At 44.0% G+C, this 14,497-nt stretch overlaps 1 protein-coding gene across 2 annotated transcripts in view; it reads right to left on the bottom strand.

The window, feature by feature from the left end:
* Positions 1-14,497, bottom strand: part of sos1 (son of sevenless homolog 1 (Drosophila)) — a 52,731-nt gene that overhangs the window by 17,477 nt on the left and 20,757 nt on the right. The window contains exons 5-11 of one of the 2 annotated variants that reach the window (XM_063012459.1): positions 13,699-13,908; positions 12,428-12,571; positions 11,245-11,355; positions 9,480-9,578; positions 7,228-7,355; positions 3,322-3,613; positions 2,463-2,829 (exon numbers count right to left, since the gene is read on the bottom strand). In XM_063012459.1, coding sequence (XP_062868529.1) covers positions 2,463-2,829; positions 3,322-3,613; positions 7,228-7,355; positions 9,480-9,578; positions 11,245-11,355; positions 12,428-12,571; positions 13,699-13,908 — 1,351 coding nt within the window. The remainder of the gene's footprint in view (positions 1-2,462; positions 2,830-3,321; positions 3,614-7,227; positions 7,356-9,479; positions 9,579-11,244; positions 11,356-12,427; positions 12,572-13,698; positions 13,909-14,497) is intronic. The other variant, XM_063012460.1, reaches the window with a different exon arrangement.

The raw sequence follows: 14,497 nt of genomic DNA, 5'->3' as shown, positions 1-14,497 counted from the left end.
GAAAATGTAAATGTAAATATTAGTTTTAATGGTAAAAATGACCTTCAGTACTGCATTAGCTTTTGTATAAAAGCAATTCTTACTTGTATGTGGCATTTTTTTTGTTTCTCTTTACCAACTATACTGACTAGTAAAAGCTTTGTACTTTTCTCCCTCTTAAGCCTATAAAAAAAATTTCGACTTTCGTATCCATAGGACCAAGAGGATTTGGGTCACATTATTTAAGCCCTGTTCGAGGGATTTAACCACATGCTCACGCAAACTTTAGCACTTCAGAGCTGATTAAGCAAAAGAAAGTCCTTTCACATTGCGGTGGAAAAACAGCCATCGGTGTGGTTTTTGATTTTCTGCTCCAGCTTCTTATCAGCTTTTTAAAAAAAACGTTATCAGCACCTCAGTGACACTAAAACAAAGCAGGTCGTCACACAGCCTTCGATGACGTCAAATGGCATCCAAATATTTATTAAGCGTGAGAAAACAGCCAGGAATAGAAGTGAAGTGACAAATGGTCCAAGTCAACAAGGAGACCTTTGAGCCTCTTGTTTTTATGTGCGCGGTGTCGGGTTTTTTGATTGCGTAATCGAGGGTAATTAAGCTTCAGTGCTGGATGGTAAATACACAGAGCTGTTGGGCAAATAGCACAGCAAGGACTGTAAAAACCCTACAATCGCTCAGAAAAAGCATCACAGAGGACGTCATCACTACAGGCTTATCTGATCAGTGCGTAAGGGACTGCAGTAATAATCTGAAGGTTGCCGATTCAATCGCTAATACCGACAAATGCCACTGTTGGGCAAAGCTCTTAAATCTCAATTGCTTGTATGGTATTCAGTCATAATTTAATAAAAGCATCTGCTAAATGGTGGTAATGTGAAGACTGAATTAGAACGCCAGTTTAGTCTGGATTCTGGTTTGGAATCAACCTTCCCTCCATCATTTTGTAATAAAAAAAAATTGAAATACTAAAAAAAAAGTTGAATTAAATTTATAATGCATTTCCTCCCTTTTTCTCCCGATTTTTTAGCATGTCCAATTTTTACCCAATTGCGTTTTTGCTTCCTCTCTACTGGTGCTGACCTCCGCCCCGATTGTGGAGAGCGACCTGACACACGCCCCCTCCGACATGTGAGCAGTAGCCGACTGCATCTTTTCACATGCAGACCAGCCTTGTGCACGGAGAGCCACACCCTGATCGCATTATTCCTCGACTCTATGCAGACGCCATTAACCAGCAGCAGAGGTCGTAATTGCATCAGTTATGAGGTCCCTATCCGGCTCCCTTCTGGATAAACAAAGGCCAAACATTGTTCATATAACCGCCCAGCCCAGCCCAGATGGATGGCAGAGCTGAGATTCGATACGATATAGTCGAAATCCCAGCCCTGGTGTGCTAGCGTATTTTACCGCTGCGCCAACTGAGCGGCAATAGTTCAATCAAATTTAAACCAATTTAAATAGAACTCAGTTTCCTTATAATAATGCTAATAAAATCTGCTCAACCTAAATATGAATAAGTAGCATCTGCAGTGACCCACATGTTCACTGAATACTTCATTAAACACTAACCGTGTGCTTATTTAATTATAATAGTAATAAATAAATCACCTATATAGTCTTTCACTAGCATTTTGGCAGATGTGAAGTCTGTTGCCTAGACCATTAGAAAAGGCGCCCAGGTGGCACAGGGGGGTATTCCACTAGCACACCAGTGCTGGGATTCTGAACTCTCCAAGTTCGAGTTTCAGCTCTCCTACCAGCTGACTGGGCGCCCCTAGCAGGCACACTTGGCTAATGAGTGCAGCAGACAAAACTGCCCAACAGTTTGTTGTGTGGGAAAAGACAGGACAAAAAAAAAAAAAGGGGGTGGGGTCTTCAATGCTGTGTAAGAACCTTAATTAGTAGGCCAATGCGCCTGTACAGAAGTGGAGGAATGTGGAGATCAGTGTGTAGACTCTCTGTATGTGAGACTGGCCTCACGCGTGAATCCACCAAAGTACGGGCAAATAAGAAGGGGGCGGTGGACTGCACACATGTCGGAGGGAGCATGTGGCAAATAAATACACCATCCTCAGAGGGGATCAGGGTCCCCAGAAGCTAAAAACTTACTGTCTACACCTAAAATTGGGAGAAAAAGGGGGTAAATAAATAGTATAATTAAAATAGATAGTTAATAAATAGTTCTTCTAAATCTTCTAAAAGATGCTCACTGGTCCAACTGGGTGTTCCCAACAACCAGTGTTCCATCTGTTAAAATGTGTTTACGGCACACCATTGCACGGCGCTCCTGGAGCTGAGAGGGTTAAGGACCTCACTCAAGGGCCAAATAGTGGCTGCATGGCAGAGTTGGGATTCAAACTCTCAAACTTTCAATTGATAGCCCAAAGCTCTACCCACTAGGCTACCACTGTCCCGCAATACTGTCCCAACATCCCCCAAACATACAGTACAGATGTAGCACTGACCTGCATACATGTGGAAGGTCAGCCTCTCGATGAGCTTCAGCACCGTGCCCGCCTTGATTATCGGGATGCCCGACTTGGACTGAACATTCTCCTCGAAAACGATGTTCTCCTCAGAGTCCGGCTCGGCAAAGCGATAGATCTCGGCACCAGGCAACCTCATCTGTTCATCTTTCTCTTCCTGCAGCATGGCCGTATCAAGCATGCGCTCCAGCGTCGAACGATACTGCAGCGATATCAGAGCCGCCATCCATCCGTTCTTCTCCTCGGCGGACTTGGCAGCAAACACCACGCTGTTGCCGTCTCTGGGGATGAGCTCGAAGGCATGTCGGTACTCACCCTCCTTGTCGTCCTTGTCGTTGATTTGAACCTGGAGGAAGGATGGAGAGATGGTGAGGGTTTGTGGGTTTAACCAAGTACAGTCACCTTAAATTAAGACTATTAGTGAATTATTTATTATAGAGTCAGTGCCGTCAATCCATTAACCATCATCCTCATTAATCATCCCCCGTCCCAAACATCATCCATCAATCCTTTTTCCCACTAACACAATACAGTTTATCTCTTGTCCCACACTAACCATCAGTCATCTTTTCCCCAACATCATCAGTCCATCAGCCAACTCATCCAATTACATCAATCCTCTCCTATCATCCACACCATTAATCCAACTCATCCCATTAACACCAACAAACCATATCTTCTCATAAACACTGTTTATCCATTTCCCAACTCATCCAATCAACTACATCAAGCATCTATCCATTCCGCATCCAACACCACCATTAGTTTTACCAACAACCCCTTTTTTAATCCCCCATCAGTCTCATCCCACCAACATTATCCCTTCATTAACACTCACCTTGCGCATGAAAAACTTCTCCTTTAGCCTGTATTCGGCTGCACTGGCTCCGGGTAACCGCGGCTGCCCATGGTTGCTCTTGCAGCAGATCATCAGGCCATCGAAGAGGAAGATGTGGCGCTCGTGTTTGGCACCCACCCGCGTCAGTGTACCTTCCATTATGAACTCGTTGCAGCACTGGCCGATATCTTTGCCCTCCCAGCCATCGATGTTCCGTTGAATCTCGTTCATCTTCTTGATGGCCAGGTGCTTGCCCTTCATCTGCTGACTGTAGAAGCGGCAGGCCGACTCGCTGGAGGAGGAGGCAAAATAAAACCTATTGTAAATAGAACATTTGCGGTGCAAAGCCAAAAGCACGAAAGGGAGGGAGGGCAAACAGAGGGAGAGGGTGAGCGTGGAAGAGTTGGTGCGTTGCTCACACAATACCTTTACAAACATTGTTTTTAAGTGCTGAAAATAGTAGGCAGAAGGGAAGACTGGTTTTATCTGCAGCTATCAGGACTAAGTCAAGTCTCGGAAGTCCTTATAAACTTAAAAATGTCAGATTGACCTGCGGTCCTGCAAACATAATCCTCCAAAAACCCTCAATCATTAATAGATTCTGATGAATTAAAAAGAGACACAGAGTTCAAAATAGACCAAGCTTGACTGTCAACATCTTCTGTGAGGTTAAGATTTTGTGCAATTCTTATTTCACTCTGTGGAGCTAAAAAGACCAGGAACAAACAGTAGAGGAGTTAAACTAGCCACTAGTAGAAGGGTAGAGGACCAGCTGTGAAACAAGCATGGGAAAAGGAGCTTACTCATTCTTTCTGGGTTGCTGTGTGTTTTAGTTACTGGTTCTTTGGTCATACCACCTGCTGCAAGTGGATCTGTTCCAATCGGCCTGGCTCTTGCACAGGGTAGTGATGCGGGCAATGTAGCTACACTATAAGTCTTCCTGACTCATAAGTACAAAATGCAGAAGGTGAGAACTATGGCACCTAGGTAAAGAAAAACATTTACATTTCCCGGCATTTAGGAGACACTTTTATCAAAAGTGACTTACAGTTGTGACAGTATATAATCTAAGCAACTGATGCTTAAGGGTCTCGCTCCAGGGTCCAACAGTGGGCAGTGGTAGGGCTTGAACCGGCAACCTTCTGATTACTAGTCCATTTTTATCCATTTTGTTGATTGTTATTTGTTTACCTTCCAGCAATGTAACATTTTCTTTAAAGCATCGGCTGATGAATCTCTGCCTTTTATTTGCATATACATTTTTCCCTTATTCTTTTTTGTATAGTTGCAAGCTTACCAGTCCCAAAGTCTCAAAACAGAGACAAAACCAGTCCCAGAGATCGCATATAACAATGGCGCCCAACCCACACTTTAATTTTTACTTTGTTCACTTTGTACGTTGAACACTTTGAAAGGGCTGTTGTCCCAATCTTTACATATTTTTTCACCATGAACTGGAAACGATTAATCACTGGGTTTATTATTGATTGATGGATTGATTGACTGATTGATTAATGGTACATATGAACTACACTGATCAGCCATAACATTAAAACCACCTCCTTGTTTCTATAGGAGCACTTTGTAGTTCTACAATTACTGACTGTAGTCCATCTATTTCTCTGCATGCTTTGTTAGCCCCTTTCACCCTGTTCTTCAATGGTCAGGACCCCCACAGGACCACTACAGAGCAGGTATTATTTAGGTGGTGGATCATTCTCAGCACTGCAGTGACAATGACATGGTGGTGGTGTGTTAGTGTGTGTTGTGCTGGTATGAGTGGATCAGACACAGCAGCGCTGCTGGAGTTTTTAAATACCGTGTCCACTCACTGTCCATTCTATAAGACACTACTACCTAAGTTGGTCCACCTTGTAGATGTAAAGTCAGAGACGATCGCTCATCTATTGCTGCTGTTTGAGTTGGTCATCTTCTAGACCTTCATCAGTGGTCACAGGACGCTGCCCACAGGGCACTGTTGGCTGGAGATTAGTCGTCTGGTAGAAAATGATTTAACAGATACAGTATAACAGGGCGGTTTATATGATTTAAGCTTAATTATTTAATAACTACTTGAGTCCCAATGGCTCACGTAAACTCAAATTTAAACCCATAATTTAAATAATAAACTTTAAGCACAGGTCTTCAAATGTTCTGTGATATAAATATATCCAAAGAGTGGTGCAGCAGGTCGGTCCATTGTTCTAACTCACAAAGAACCCAGGAGCGACAGGAAGGCGGTCATTAGCTACCGTTTCAGTAAAACCTTAAATAAACACATACTGAGAATCTTACAGAAAACTTACAGCACATACCGTAAAATAAGCCATCCTTTCCCCATAAAAGAACAGTAGAACCAGGTGAAAATTGAAGTCACCAAACAAAAACAGGAAAAAAAAAGATTAGAGATCCTAAATCTTCATCATGGACACTGTTTGTGTCTTTGCCCCCATAGCGAAGACTAATGCAGCAGACGGACTGAGCTGAAACAAGAAATATCTATGCGATTCAAGTCCAAAAACGACACAGCGGCTGAAATACAGACTCACGACTCTGGGTTTGAATTTCTAACTCCACTCACATAATATCACACTCACACTCGCTCTCTCTCACTCTCTCTCTTCTTTTTTGAAAACCTGAGAACAATAATAGCCAGGCTGGACAGCCCAAACCCTGACGCAACATCCCTGCATCCCCCCCCTGTTCGATCATGCACTGTGGCTATTTTAAGTGTGGGGGGGGCAGGGGACGCAGGACTGAGTCTGGGTGGAGTGGGGAGGATGGGAGGAGTACAGGAAAACAGTTGTGTGTTGGTGATTGTATGTGTGAACATTGATGTGTAGGCTTATTTAAGTTCCATGTCTAAATAGTTTAAAAGATGAAGTGTGTGAGTGTGATTGTGTGTGAGAGGTTTGTTTATTTTTTCAACAGCATATTTAATGTGTGAAATTCAGGGTAATGAAACAATTAAAAAGAACAACAATAATGACTATTATTATTATTAACATAACTTATTATTATTCATTTATCCTGGTCAGGGACGCGGTGGTTCTGATACAATGGGTGAAAGCAAGGAAACACCCAGAACAGGTGGCCAGTCCATCACAGGACAGACACTCTTATTTGCACACACTTACACATAGGGCAATTTTAGTAGCTTCAATTAACCTGACAGCAAGTCTTTGGACTGTGGGAGGAAACCAGAGCACCCGGTGGAAACCCACACGAACACAGGAAGAACACTCACTCACTGTCTTAATCGCTTATCCAATCAGGGTCGTCTGGGGAGGGGGGGGTGATGGAGCCTATTCCAGCTTTTTCAATGGGCGCAAGGCACACAGTAACACCCTGGACGGGGCGCCAGTCCATCGCAGGGCAGACACACATACATACACACACACGTACACACCCATTCACCTAAAGGGCAATTCAGTGTCTCGAATTAACCTGGCTGAATGTTTTTGGACTGTGGGAGGAAACTGGAGCTCCCGGAGGGAACCCACGCAGACACGGGGAGAACATGCAAACTCCGCACAGAAAGGACCCGGACCGCCCCGCCTGGGGATCAAACCCAGGACCTTCTTGCTGTGAGGCGACAGTGCTACCCATTTAGCCACCATGCCGCCCACAAGAAGAACATACAAACTTCACACAGAAAGGACACTGGCTGCCCGGCTGGGGAATCAAACCCAAACCCAAGCCCCTCATGGTGTGAGGTGACAGTGCTACCCACTGCGCCACCGTGCCGCCCTTAGTAGAATTTAGCCAGCTTTTACTGAAACTCCACCCTTATTATACATTATGAGAGTTCAATTTTGTGTAAAACGATTTGTGTAAAAGAGACTGGAGGAGGAACAGGAAATGGAGGAAGGGTGAAATAATAAAAGAGGAGGGGGGTATATCTACCTGAGCCTCCTCTTGGCCAGGCTTTTGGAGCAGATCCTCTCCATGCTGCTCTGCAGGTTAAGTAGTGCAGTGATGGCCTGCTTCAGTCGTTCCTTATCATCCTCATCCTCACTCTTCTCCTCCAGTTGCTGTAAAAACACAGAAGTTGTGAGTTTTTGTTTTTGAACAAAACAAAATACAGAATGAAAAACAGCATAAACACAGAAAGATTTAAAAGTAATACACAAGACTAACAAGTCAAAAGAAAAGACAAATTAAGACAAATGAAAAATACACATATTTAAAAAAAAAATAAAAAATAAAAAATAAAAAAACAGTGAACACAAAAGGAAAATAATAAAATACAAAAAAGAAAAACACAAAGCATAAGAAATCTGATAGAAATAAGACCAAAGCATTTTTTTCATTACATACAGAGCTGGTAGCAGAAGTGAGGTGGTAGAGAGGAGGAGGAGGAGGGCACTACAGGATAAAGATGGTGAAAGCTTTCCTCATGAACCAGCTTACAGCAGAACAAAGACTAAGCTCTTACAGCTCACTTATTCTCTTTCACTCTCGTTCTCTATTAATGCTGACCAAATCTGATTCCTTATATCTTATACCTTCCTGGACCTTTTAAACCATGCTGTACTTGTATCACTTTGCTGACCACCGGTTGCCAGGTAGCCAAAAGTGTCCAATAGTATAACAATGAATAAAAATAAGTGGACTGAACAGTATAACTGGTTTGAATTGAAGCATGGAGTTTGATCGGAGTTTGTTTGGACTCATTATAAAAACATTTTAAAGAAGAAATATGTGCCGCTCAGGTGGCACAGCGGTAAAACACACGCTAGAACACCAGAGCTGGGATCTCGAATACATGCCGGCTGGGCTGAGGCTACATGAACAACGATTGGCCTGTTGTTCAGATAGGGGTGGGATATTAAAGCCGGATAGGGTCTCTCTCATAACTAATGCAATTACAACTTCTGCTGGCTGATTGATGGTGCCAGCACAGAGACCGTCAGGGTGTGTCTCTCCGTACACAGTGCTGATCCGTATTGCACTCGTCAAAGTGTAGGTGACAAAATGCATACAACTGCTGCCCAAGTGTCAGTCTCCTCAATCAGAGCGGGGATCGGCATTGGTGGTGAGGGAGCATGACGCAATCGGGCAATTGTCGGGAGAAAAGGGGAGAAAATGCATAAACAAAAAATACAAAAAAAAAAGAAGAAATATGCACAGAATTAGCAGTGGAACGGTTGACGGCATTTCAGACAGATTTACACACACTGTATCCCTCTTGCCAAAGAATCCTGTAAAGAAACTTACTGCTAAAAATAAAGAATGAGAAACGCTGCAGCAGAACAAACATTGTGTAAAAACCTTGTGACTCCAGATCAAAAGGTAAACAGAATTTACCTTACAGGATTTTTTTTATTGCATTTACCTTTATATTTCACCCAACCTCATCATTAATGTTTCCCCACTTCAATTCCTTTGCTGCTTGTACCACCCCACACTGGTCGTAGAGAGCTGAGCCTATCACAGGCCCTCCCCAAGATGTGTGCAGTCGCCAGCCTTGTCTTTTCACCCGCCAGTGGCAGAGCCTCACAGAGAGCCATGCTATGAGCTCTGTGAAAGCTCCACCACTAGTGCAGCCAACTTGACCAGATCCCACAAATGCCCGTTTGTGTGCCCAGTCAGGTCAATAGCAGCATCTTGAATTTTAAGTCAAGAGCTCGTGATAGGACCTTTCGACCTCTTCTTTAGCTGGGTCTACACAGACACAATTGGTCAGACGGGTCTCCTCCTGCTAAGATATGCAATCTTTAAGACTGATCTAGACTGGGGCTCTCCGTCTATGTGAAAAACCCAACACTGGCAGGCCGCACATGGACACATGTCGGCGGAAGGTGGGGGGTAATCCGGCTGTCCTTCATTAGATCAGGGGTTATGCAGCAGCGGATTCACAATCGGGAAAAGCGGGCATCCAATCTTGTACACAAAGGGTCAGTGTGGCTGCAGGTTCCAGCCAAGCAAAAGCACAACTGATTCCACCTGTTGAATCAGTCTTGGTTCTAAAATACCTAATTGCATCAGGTAAAGTTCTGGTCTGATTAATATAAAAACTCATGGCCACACCAAACCAGTGCATACAGTTGGACAATCCTGGATTACAGGTACATTACATGTTATGTTTATGATTTCTGCATCCAAGAAAGTGGGTAAAACTATGGGTAGAAATGTGACCACCAGAAAACACTCACCTTCAGGATCTCAAAGTGGTGGAGGCAGTGGTAAACAGGGGTGAGGAGCAGCCGGGGTAACACATACTGTACCGCCTCTTTAAAACCTTCACATATGCCCTGAAAAAAAGAGAGGATGAGAAACTGAATGTGATTTGTGTATTAATGTCTGGACCTTAGTACATTAAACCTGTAACTTAGATTAAACCCACACCCCACAGTCATGTCAAGTACGGGGTACACACCATTGTACCAAGATAAAAAAAAAACATATGCTATATAATTAATTACATTTCATGTCTTTTAATGACACACTATATGGAAAACAAATGTGTGTACATCATTACATATTAGTATTTAAGCTCAACATGTGTAAAAATGAATGAAATACCAGTGTGTATTGGGTGGCAGTGTGGTCTAACATGCTAGCCCCCTCTCGAGCATGAATCTAAGCCAGGTGCTATCCAAAGTGACTTACAGTACTAAGCAATTGAGGGTTAAGGGCCTACCTCAAGGGCCCAACAGTGGCAATCTAGCAGTAGTGAGGCTTGAACCAATGACCTTTTGATTACTAGTCCTGTACCTTAATTTATAGGCTACAACTGCCATGTACACCAATCAGCCATAACATTAAAACCACCTTATTGTTTCTACACACACTGTCCATTTTATCAGCTCCACTTACCATATAGAAGCACTTTGTAGTTCTACAATTACTGAATGTAGTCCATCTGTTTCTCTGCATGCTTGGTTAGCCCCATTTCATGCTGTTCTTCAATGGTCAGGACCCCACAGGACCATTACAGAGTAGGTATTATTTGGGTGGTGGATCATTCTCAGCACTGCAGTGACACTGACATGGTGCTGGTATGAGTGGATCAGACACAACAGCTCTGCTGGAGTTTTTAAACACCTCACTGTCACTGCTGGACTGAGAATAGTCCACCAACCAAAAATATCCAGCCAACAGCGCCCCGTAGGCAGCATCCTGTGACCACTGATGAAGGTCTAGAAGATGACCAACTCAAACAGCAGCAATAGATGAGCGATCGTCTCTGACTTTACATCTACAAGGTGGACTGACTAGGTAGGAGTGTCTAATAGAGTGGACAGTGAGTGGACACGGTATTTAAAAACTCCAGCAGCGCTGCTGTGTCTGATCCACTCATACCAGCACAACACACACTAACACACCACCACCATGTCAGTGTCACTGCAGTGCTGAGAATGATCCACCACCTAAATAATACCTGCTCTGTAGTGGTCCTGTGGGGGTCCTGACCATTGAAGAACAGGGTGAAAGCAGGTTAAAAAAGTATGTAGAGATACAGATGGACTACAGTCAGTAATTGTAGAACTACAAAGTGCTTCTATATGGTAAGTGGAGCTGATAAAACGGACAGTGCGTGTAGAAACAAGGAGGTGGTTTTAATGTTATGGCTGATCAGTGTATAACTAGCAAGCTTGAGGTACCAGCACTGGTGAGCTAGCGTGTCTTACCACTGCGCCACCTGAGTGCCCCCTGCAATGTTATTTATATTTTAACGGAATGCTATAAGCTTGTCAATTATCATCTTTTTTAAAAATGAGCTAAATTTGTGCTCCTATTTAGAAGTGCTCACTTCTTTATTTGTAGCCCTAATGTAATTTTAGGACACTTCAAGTTCCCAACACCTAACCTCCTAATGTCCAGATTCAATCATGTATTGGTTGTAAGGCATCTTAACAGAGACTTTTCATAAATGAAGGTCCTAATTATGGTGATTTGAGAGCCTTGAGCTCTGACCTGGAGGTATGAGGCGGCGCCAGGTTTGGAGAGCTGGCTGAGGAAGTGGTCGTGAAAGCCAGGCCGCAGGATGTCCTGAGCGTACGTCTCGTAGGGGTCAAAGGCAAGCTCCTGAAAATGAGTTAACAATGCAAGAGATACCAATTACAGCCTGCATTCTTAAAGCTCAATGTTAACCTAATTACAACAACAGATTCCTTACACACAAGCACCAGCATGTTTATTTACACCACACGGTGCAGATTTTTCAGGGACTACTTATACATGTATTCTTTTTTCTTTCCATCTAGTCATATCCAATTCCCCAGCTGTGTCTTTCCTTTACTGCTGCAAACCCCTACCCTGACCGACGAGGGCCGTAACTAACACATGTCCCCACAGACACGTGTGCAATAGCCAAGTGTGTTGTTTTACCGACACGAAACAGGTTCACACTGACGGCAGTGTGGCGAACGTGTCACACACTGCTCTCCGATATTCACCATCGACCACCAGCAGAGGCTGCAGATGGAGCAGTAATGAGGAATCCCGACGTTACAAAAAGATCTTGAACTCATCGGTTCAAATCTCAGCTCTGCTACCGACAGGCTGGGCGCCAACACTAACAATGATTGGCTCGTTCGCAGTGAGGGTGTGACCTCTGCTGGCTGTTTGATGGTGCCTGAACAGAGTTGAGGGATACTGAGGATCAGGGTGTGTCTCCCCGTACACAAAGCTGATCCATATAAAAACTCGCCTAGTGCAGATGAAAAGATGCAGTCGGCTAGTGCACACGTGTTGGAGGGGACGTATGTTAGTCACGACTCTCCTCAGTCAGGAGTGGAGGTCAACATCAGTAGAGGTAAAGTGTAATCCAATTGGGTAATTGGATACGACTAGATTGGGGGAATAAATGAAAAAAAAAAAGTAATAAGGAATCCCTTTGGCCCGCCCACCCTCAGCAGTGAACCAGCAGTGAATGACTTGAATAATAAGCCATTGTATTTCGTGTTTACTGTATGTAGGATTGTTATTTATCACGTTGTGTGTACCAGGTCGTTCATGTGTGAAAGGGTTTAACCTGGTATACCGGCACGTAAAGCGGGTATGTGTGATTAACACCAAATTATGTAATCATCACAAAGGCTACTCAGTGTTTACATGGATTTCAAGTGTGAAAGGGACTAATGTGAACACATCAGACCTCAGCCAGGTCCTCAAAGCAGCGGCCCACCAGCGAATGAGGGCTTCCCTCATCGGTCATCTCCACTGTGTCCTCAATAAGGCCTAGCAGCTTCAGAGTCACTTCATGGATGTCAACGATACGACTGAAGATGTTCTCCACATCCTGCAGGGAGCAGAAAGAAAGATGAGATGTGTGTTCATGACTGGTCAATATGAAACCTTTCATGCTGTTCTTCAATGGTCAGGACTCTCCCAGGACCACTATAGAGTAGGTATTATTTGGGTGGTGGATCATTCTCAGCACTGCAGTGACACTGACATGGTGGTGGTGTGTTAGTGTGTGTTGTGCTGGTATGAGTGGATAAGACACAGCAATTCTGATGGAGTTTTTAAACGCCTCACTTACCCTGCTGGACTGAGAATAGTCCACCAACCAAAAATATATCCAGCCAACAGCGCCCCGTGGGAGGCGTCCTGTGACCACTGATGAAAATCTAGATGACAAACTCAAACAGCAGCAATAGATGAGCGATCGTCTCTGACTTTACATCTACAAGGTGGACCAACTAGGTAGGAGTGTCTAATAGAGTGGACAGTGACTGGACACGGTATTTAAAAACTCCAGCAGCGCTGCTGTGTCTGATCCACTCATACCAGCACAACACACACGAACACACCACCACCATGTCAGTGTCACTGCAGGGCTGAGAATGATCCACCACCTAAATAATACCTGCTCTGTAGTGGTCCTGGGGGGGTCCTGACCATTGAAGAACAGGGTGAAAGCAGGTTAAAAATGCATGTAGAAAAATAGATGGACTACAGTCAGTAATTGTAGAAGTACAAAGTGCTTCTATATGGTAAGTGGAGCTGATAAAATGGACAGTGAGTGTAGAAACAAGGAGGTGGTTTGATCGGTGTAATTATACTTTTGGAGATGACAGCCATAAACTTCTACTGTATGTTTACACTCACCACCTGGTTAATAGACAAAACAATAATAATAATAAAAACACTTGCTAATAGACGCACGTCTGAGCAAGCATTTTCCAGCTTTATAGATCTAATAAACAGTGTTCCAGCGTTTTTTGGCTGCTCTCAGGTCATCTGAGGTTTACAGCATTTGTTTGAAATGCTAATCATCAGAATACAATCATTTTCAAAATCAGATTACTGACACGACCCGAGCGTAATCTGATTACGAGTGTGCATGTCGACACACACCAGTAAATCCCGCAAGGCTGTAAAATCAGGTGAAATGGCAGAGCCTGGTGTCAACAAACAACTCACATCGAAGGAGAAGAGCTTGGTGTTGGTGGCAAAACGTTCCCGGAACACCTTGATGATGAGGTTCAGGTCTCTCAGGTACTGGCGCACCTCGGCCATGAAGGCCTTCACCAGGTCGTAGTAGGTCTGGGCCTCGGAGGCTGAGGGTTCCTCATCCATCAGGGGGAAACCACTGATGTCTTCTTCATCTTGATGAAACATATCCATCAACACCTGCAGTAAGAGGTTGGGGGAGGTATAAGTTAGCATGGAGTTCACTGGTTAAATATGGGGTCGATATGTTTAAGACTATATAGTTTTTACATCTTATATGGCATTCTTTTTTTTTTTTTTTGGGGGGGGGGGGGGGGCTAAGGTGAAGAATTCTTTGTAGTTGTTTTGTTCTGGTGTTTGGCATATGTAGAGATTCTTGCTGCACAGAGGGGACAAGTGGGTGCCTGGTCTTCAAGCTCTGAGGTGAATGTATATAATTAAGGCCCTACCTAATTCACGACTGTGAAAATCGCGTCACAGACGGTGAAATGAGCCGTTTCACGTGTAATATGCCATTTCCTGTGAAATTCAAAATTTAAGGTTTGTGGCCGCTCAGGTGGCGCAGCGGTAAAACTAGCTATCACACCAGAGCCATCCGGCTGGGCTGGGCGCCTAGATAAACAACGACTGGCTCATTGTTCATAAAAGGTGGAAGCCGGAGCCGAGACCTCATAACTGATGCAGTTACGACCTCTGCTGGCTTACTGATGCCGCCTGCACAGAGTCGAGGAATAATGCGTTGATCAGGGGGTGGCTTCCCGTACACAAA

The sequence above is a fragment of the Trichomycterus rosablanca genome, chromosome 17 (genome assembly GCF_030014385.1).
Source record: "Trichomycterus rosablanca isolate fTriRos1 chromosome 17, fTriRos1.hap1, whole genome shotgun sequence".
Taxonomy (NCBI): Eukaryota; Metazoa; Chordata; class Actinopteri; order Siluriformes; family Trichomycteridae; genus Trichomycterus; species Trichomycterus rosablanca.
This window is presented reverse-complemented; position numbering and strand designations above follow the sequence as displayed.